A 7,514-nucleotide genomic window follows, 5' to 3' on the forward strand; every position below is an offset into this window, starting at 1 on the left:
ATTTGGTTTGAAAACCAGTTTTTACATTATTTAGGATGTTTAAGTGTAGTTGATTTGGATAGTGATTAGATTGATTTTGTTCATTTTTACAACTCTATACATAACCAATTTCCCATGACATTTCACATCTCAGGTTGCATGTAGAAAATCAAGTGATACTCACAGTTTGTTTCTTATGTCAGTGCCAAAAATCTTTCTTAATTAAGAAATATGACAGTGTCATGTCATAGGAAATGCTATGTTAGCACAATTGTTGGGATAATATTAGAGACGAGTAGTGGATGGTGAATATAGAAAAAAAAAAAGAGTGGGTGGTGAATATATTCTTCATGTCCATGACTCCATTACTATAATTCCTTCGGATCAAATGATTGTCATGGAGTTCTTCTTGTCACTTGTTGTTTATCATATTTTCCATAGTTACCATTTAGTTTTTTTTTTTTTTTTAGATTACACATCAAGTAGAGATAAAAATATCTCATAATACATAAGTGAGTGTAAACTTCATCTTATAAGTCAGTTTTATAAGACTAAATTAGACTTAAAGTCCACTTCTTACTATAATATCCGAATCTATCCTGACAAGAGTTTGTTAACCTTATCAAATCATCCGCTATTGGATCATCCATAATATATAGTCACACTGTGAGTTAGACTTAAAGTTCTATTCTTAATACTTAAAAGGTTTTCTTCCATTAGACTTTTTGTAATAGTATGAAGTATATCTAGTATTCTTATTTATTTTATTTTTTAATGTTAGTAAAAAAAGTAGGGAGTACAGTAAGTCCCAACATGTCTGAACAGGATTTACATGACTAGGACGTGTGAGAATGATTTGGACTATTCTTGTTGACCAATATTATCTTGCTGGTATGAGAATTTGCAAACTTACATCAGAGCCAAAAAAAATCTTCCTTATGAAGAAAGATGACAGTGTCATGTCATAAGAAATGCAGAGTTAGCACAATTGCAGGGGATAATATTAATTAGAGACGAGTAGTGGGTGGTGAATATATTCGTTCACACAAAAAATATTTTTAAAACCTGAATGAACCAAAGCTAACCCAGTCAGAAGCTATAAATGCAGTAGAATATGGGAAAGTTTGCATATTAATAGCTGAGTTTGAAAGCAGAAAAGTGGAATGGGATTCCGGTACTCGAACCACAACAACATGGTCAGTACTTGGAGGCAACAAAACAATGAAGAAAGCAATTTCTTGAGTAGAAATTATGGGTATGGACAAACTCTGGTGCTGAATCACTCAAAACTGTTCATAAACCTAGACGGTAGCACTATTACAGAGGACTCCTTCAACAACAAAGGAAACGGAAACCAAGATTTTTCTTCTGCACACATCAACTCCATTCCTTCACCCATCAGGACCAAACAAACACATCCTTATCCTTCTCCTCCACCTCCTGCCATTCACACTCCCAACCAATACCACAATTTTACAAATGAAGGTATAATATATTTTTTTTCATGTGATGACTTGTTGTTATTTGAGATATTAGTATAGTTAAGATGTAAAGTGGATATATATAAAACTGTAAAATTCATATCTATGCATCTTTTCCATTCAACTTAGATTTATTTCAATAATATATGAAATAAATATAATATTATAGAATAACAAAAACAACTCCTACATGACAGTATATAAACAATCTGTTCCTTTACTGTTTTCCTGACACTTCATAATTTTCAATCCATTTTCAATGATTATTTGTTAACCTAATACGATTAACCACTTTTAACAAGAGTTTATAAGGATGTGTTTGCCATTTTTTTTTAGATGTTCGGCTATCACATGTTAACACCATATACTATTTGATTTATGTAATTATGTGAGTTTGAACTAATTTAGTTTTTCTGATAGTTTGTTTGTATATAAGTTTATTAATTTATGAGTTCTATCTTGTTCCTGTTACTTGAAAATTTGAAGGGTCTTTGACTTTAATTACATCTATATTTAGGTATGAAGGAGAGACTTTGGTGTGTAAGATGTAAGAGAAATTATCCTTGCCCACCTGGGAAGAACGAGGTTCATTGTCCATTTTGCGACATAATTAGCTATGGTTATTGACCAGGTAAACTTATTAGCTTTTGATATATTTAATAATATAAAAAACTGATATTAGAGAGACTTATGGAACAAATGCAAAAAAATAGTTCTGGATAGGGTTTTGAGTAGAGGAAATAATGAAGTAAATAAATAATTTTGTTCTTGAAATTGTATGATGGTTATATTTGTTTTTTTGGAATTAAAGAAAACTCAGAAAAGTCTCTTGAACATTTTGGTTTTAATTTTAATTACTACCAAATTTAAAAATTTATTTAAATATTAATTAATGGTTAAAAATTTTAAAAATATCAATATTAACAACTTTTTTTTAGTAAATCTTGATTAATGTTTTTTTTTAAAATTTCGTTAAGATTTTTTTTCATTCAGTATTTGTAAAAATATCTCAATTGATGTTCATCGAAATTGTTTTCGGTTTCACTATAATTATTTAAACCAATAATGTTTACAGTTGGAATTTTTTTGTTGACTTTTTCTATTAAAAGTCGGTTGACAAACTTTTCCAAATAACTGATAAAAAATAATAATTTTAAACAATGAAAGTTTTCTAGTTAACATTAAAAGAAAAGTCTAACAAACTATTGACCATAAAAAAACAATCTATGCAACAAAAAAAAAAATCACAACATAAATCTATTGAAAATTTTAATTCAAATATGCAAAAAAAATAAAATTATATCAACTTCAACTTAAAAACTCGACTTACATCCAAAAATAAAAAATTATTGACATCAATTGAAAAGTAGTGCTACCAATATTAAAAAACTCTTATTAATGGTTTTGAAATCACTCTGACCTACATTTTAATCGACCTTGGTAAAAAAAAATTGAGATATTAACTAAAAATAATCCTAGGTTGTATAAATAAACCCCTTATTTACATGAGAAAAGAAATAACAATGGCTTACCACCAAATATAATAATCTTGGTTGTGATAATCTTAAAATAACTATGATAGCCTTTAACTGAAAAAAAAAAACTATCAAAATCAATTAAAACAACGATGTTGAACCAAGGACTCCATGACCTTGGTTGAATTTATGATATCTTGATCAAATCTGAGACAAAAAGAGAATATAAAGAGAAGAAACTTAGTTTTGAGATGAGTTACTTTTTAGGTAGAATTTAAAATTCTCAAAATTTAATTGATCACTACTATCATAAATTCTTAAAATTTTAATATTTTAAAATTTTATTTTATACAAAACAACATATTTTTTCGTAAAACTTTTCATTTTTTTAAAAAAAGAAATCAGATAAAGAAGAATTATAGAATCCTTAGTCCTTAGAAAAAAAATGGAGAAAACCCTTTTTTAAGATTATGAGTTCTAACATGCCAATAAAAAATAAAATAAATATAATATAAGGTATATTAAGTCAAGTAATAATAATAAGAAGTACGATAAAGATAAGCATTATGCTTTATGAAAAATGGGAAGATTATGTTCCAATGTTGTGAATATTATGAAGAATAAGGTGTAGAGTATTTCATGTGTATAATTATTACCTATGTTATTGAATCCTTTGAGGTATCGATCTAAACTTTTGCCTCACTATTTTTTTTTTATTCATAGAAATTGAAATCAAGTATTGGGAGACCATTTACATGAACTCATCCAGACTACTCAACAAAATGAGCAAGACTGGTTTACCTTAAACTGTATCAAGGTTAAACAAATTTGAAGCAAGAAGAATTATGTCTTATGTTTATGAGTTTCAAAATGTGTTTAGAACCCTTAAACATTTGATAATATTATTGAGAACTTCTTGTGTAATATATTTTTTTTTTCTATTAAGGTTTTTAATTTTTTGTTATATATATGCAAAATCGGTTATACCTATAAGTGGTACATCTATATGCTTTATTTTCTTGTAAAATAATGGTTCAATAGACTAAATCACATTTAATATAAAAATAAATAAATTTTTTAAGCTATTCTTAGAATAATTTTATCCATATATATTCACTCAAAATATGAGTATATATATATTGACTATTGCTATTCAAATTATAATTTTAGTATTAAAATAAATAATACTGCACATGACATGACTAATGACATAAAATGAGTTACTACTGTAAACACAGTATAAATTTGTAGTACAATGCAAGAAATCAGTGCATGTATCATACTAATGAGAAAGTGCATTCACAAACAGATACCATAGTAAAGAAGAAGATTCAAGGTTTTATTTACTGATCAGGAAAGACGATTTTTACACTATAAAATAAAACTACTTTCTTTCACACACAAGATACAAGCCAAGCCATGACAGCAGGAGAGAAAAAAAGCACAAACCTAAGAATGCAGCAGAAGTGCATCAATATTTCGTTTTCCTTCAGGGCCTTTGGTATACCATGATAATACATGGTCTCCATACACAACATCACGGTATTTAGCCGGTGATGACTCATTTATCAGTTCAGAGGCAGGGGAGATCTTGACTGTCTTTGCAGGATCATGAAATGTTGCCACAGAAAGCCTTGCTCTATCAGGATTAGTAATTGCCCTATGCTCACAGCTCCTGTATTTTCCGTTGGTTATAATCTGGTGCCAAAAGAATTTTCTGTTAGTGGAAAAGTTGCATAAAAAACAAATTGGGGTTGAATTAAACCAAACTTTCTCTTCATCCAAATTTAGCCAACTTTTATTTAACTTAGTGAATGATCTATCAGGAAACATAAAGAAATCACAAATCATCACAATCCTCTGTGAAGCCACCACGTTGTATGATATTGAATTTACAAGTCAAAAATTACACAAGCAAATGCTGATAATCCAGATAGAAACACGGTTCTACACACACCCCACACATTTTTTATCCTTACACCCATTAAATATATGTTGAAGTAAAACGGCTTGCAATACTATATATATTATTTGGTAAATCATAACTTGTCCATTGAATTTATTGTCCTAATCAAAGTTCAATACACCATAAAAACCAATACTTCCCACCTACTTACTTGAATGTCTGCAATTGTTAGCAATTTAGTAAAACTGGTCACAAATAGATCATGCTAGCAATTATTCCTTTGCAATGCACATATACTATACATTGCTCCCATAAACTCCTTTGACCATGCTCAGTAATTTAAATTAAAAAAATGCTTTCACCCTAAAGGCTTCAGGCAACTGCTTTTCTTAACTCTCATAACACTTTAAATAAATGGCAATACAACCAAAATTCTCTAACCCACTTATTTCTTATTAGAAGCATATCAACACATTATTTTTTTAACACTCTTTCTATCCCTCTTTCTTCTATCAGTTGAATTTCACCTATCTCTCACTAGTTTGAGAATAAACCCAAATGGGAAATGTGGCAGTGAAACTCAACCAACTTTCACTCCATAAGAATAAGTCTGTTAGAAAGTTTTTTGCTAGCACTTTTTTCTCTTCAGATACTCTTAGTGTGTGTTTGGTTTGCCGTTTCCAAAGCACCAAGCATCCTTTCACACATTTGGTAGCAGAAAACAGAGAAGGATGGTGGATTAGGAAAAACGTGGATTGCTTTCAACCTGTGTTATCTCAAACACACCCTTAGTCCTATTATTCAATCAGAAATAGCCTTTTATCTCATCATACAAGGTAACAACTAAATATCAATATAAATTACAGAGATAAAACTTCAATCATGATTGAAAAGCAGCACTAAAAACGCCTAAGAACAATATTTGTCCAATACAAAAATCAAATGTTCAAGTTCAACAGAATTTCCATATTTCATATTGTATTGTAGATCTATAACAAACCAAAGGGGTCAACAGTTTATTTACCTCAGTTTGGTCACCCAAAAGAACAAGAACAGCATCTGACAAGGGCTCAACAGTGACCCACTGGTCACCACCACCATCACCACTCTTGAGCGCTTGAAGACCCTCCACATCATCCTGAATCAAAAGCGTGATTGCACCCATATCAGAATGCGATTGCAATCCAAGCGTGAGGTCCGGTTCGGGACACGGAGGATAGTAGCTAATCGTGATGTTCTGGTAAAATTCTCCGACAGCATCTTCAATGCACGAAGCACGCAACCCTAGACTCTCAGATATCAAAGCCAGCAACTTTTGCGCCAGAATCTTCATCTCGTCGCTGTACCTCGCCACCGTGTCCCGGTAATCGGGTGAAAACTCCGGCCACCGATCAGGGTTCCGCCGAGAGAGGGGGAGCGTGTGGTGGTCGAAGTAGTCCCTCCAATCGAGGACTTGCGCGACGGCGTCGTCTTGCTTCTGATCGGAGGTTGCCAGCATCTTGCTGCCGTAGCCCTCCGACGCGGCCGTGGAGCAGGCGTAGCGGAGCTTCTCCGGCATGGAGCAGTCGGAGAAGTAGGCGCGGCCAACGCGGCGTATGGCGGTGAGGAGTGACAGCGGAACGCCGTGGTTGGTGACGTGGAAGGCGCCCCAGTCGCGGCAGGCGCGTGCGATGGATTCGCGGGTGGAGGTGCGGCGGGTCGGGTCGAAGAAGGATAGGTCGATGAGAGGAACATTGTGAGGTTGGGTTGGGGTGTTGAAAACGGGTCGGGTATTCGGGTGTTGAATGTATTCGGGTGGAACCCGGGAGAGAGGCGATTGGGCAATCGATTGCACCCTCCTAATAATGCCTTCTTCGCTGACTTCCATTGGATAGGATCCAAATTAACGTGTTTTCAACCAAATAAATCTTGTTAAATAAATAAATTGAGAGAATTTGTGATTAAAAAATGAGAATTTTGAGCTAGTGATAGATGTAAAATAGTTAGTGTAAACTTTCAAATTCACGAATATAATATTGAAAACAAAATTGAATGTGATATTAATATTTCGATTAAAACGATATTAATTTTTTTTTATAAATTTTCTATCTACACCATTTACATTTTTATTTTCCTAATTAACACCTTCTTCTTTTTATTTTCTTATCTAACACCATTTTGTTTTTATTTTCATATCTAACACCCTTTTATTTTTTATTTCTCTATCTAGTACCATTTCAAAAATAAATAATAAATTATTATTTTTTATATAATTTTAATTTTGAATGCATTAAAAAATAAGTATTTTTAATGTTTAAAATAGTTAGAAATATAATTAATAAATGAAAAAATGAGTTTTTACAAAAAAAAAAGTAATAAATTAAAAATGTTTAGTTTAAAAATATTTTTTTAAGAATGAAAAAATAAGAAATTAAACCCTACAATAACATAAAAGTTGAATCTATAAACATAAATTAGTATTTATTTTTATTATTATTGATAATGTAATCATGTTAATTTTAAGTAAAAAATACAGGGCATAAATATAAAAAAACAAAGTCAATTCGTATTAATTAATAGTGGACACACAAATAATATTGAAGTGTCTACCCTAAATACAAAATCCTAAAAAAAAATTAATGCAAATACTACACTTAATGTTTAAAAATGAGAAGAAAAAAATACAAAAATAAA

General features: G+C 31.0%; 1 protein-coding gene and 1 long non-coding RNA gene across 3 annotated transcripts; one reads left to right on the forward strand and one right to left on the reverse strand.

The window, feature by feature from the left end:
• The first annotated feature begins 434 nt into the window (after positions 1-434).
• On the forward strand, positions 435-4,378 carry LOC137831605 (uncharacterized). 2 transcript variants are annotated; one of them, XR_016521468.1, is made up of 3 exons: positions 435-1,464; positions 1,978-2,091; positions 4,245-4,378. It is a non-coding gene; the product is annotated as an uncharacterized LOC137831605 (long non-coding RNA). The 2 variants fall into 2 exon arrangements; XR_011084455.1 differs by lacking the exon at positions 4,245-4,378 and adding an exon at positions 3,659-3,876.
• On the reverse strand, positions 4,254-6,825 carry LOC137831602 (2-oxoglutarate (2OG) and Fe(II)-dependent oxygenase superfamily protein). Its single transcript, XM_068639344.1, has 2 exons — positions 5,866-6,825; positions 4,254-4,633 (listed from the first exon to the last, which is right to left on the reverse strand). Exons 1-2 carry the CDS (start codon positions 6,706-6,708, stop codon positions 4,385-4,387), a joined length of 1,092 nt encoding a protein of 363 aa, XP_068495445.1. The 5' UTR covers positions 6,709-6,825; the 3' UTR covers positions 4,254-4,384.
• Positions 6,826-7,514: the final 689 nt, after the last annotated feature.

The sequence above is a fragment of the Phaseolus vulgaris genome, chromosome 6 (genome assembly GCF_051622355.1).
Source record: "Phaseolus vulgaris cultivar YP4 chromosome 6, ASM5162235v1, whole genome shotgun sequence".
Classification (NCBI taxonomy): domain Eukaryota; kingdom Viridiplantae; phylum Streptophyta; class Magnoliopsida; order Fabales; family Fabaceae; genus Phaseolus; species Phaseolus vulgaris.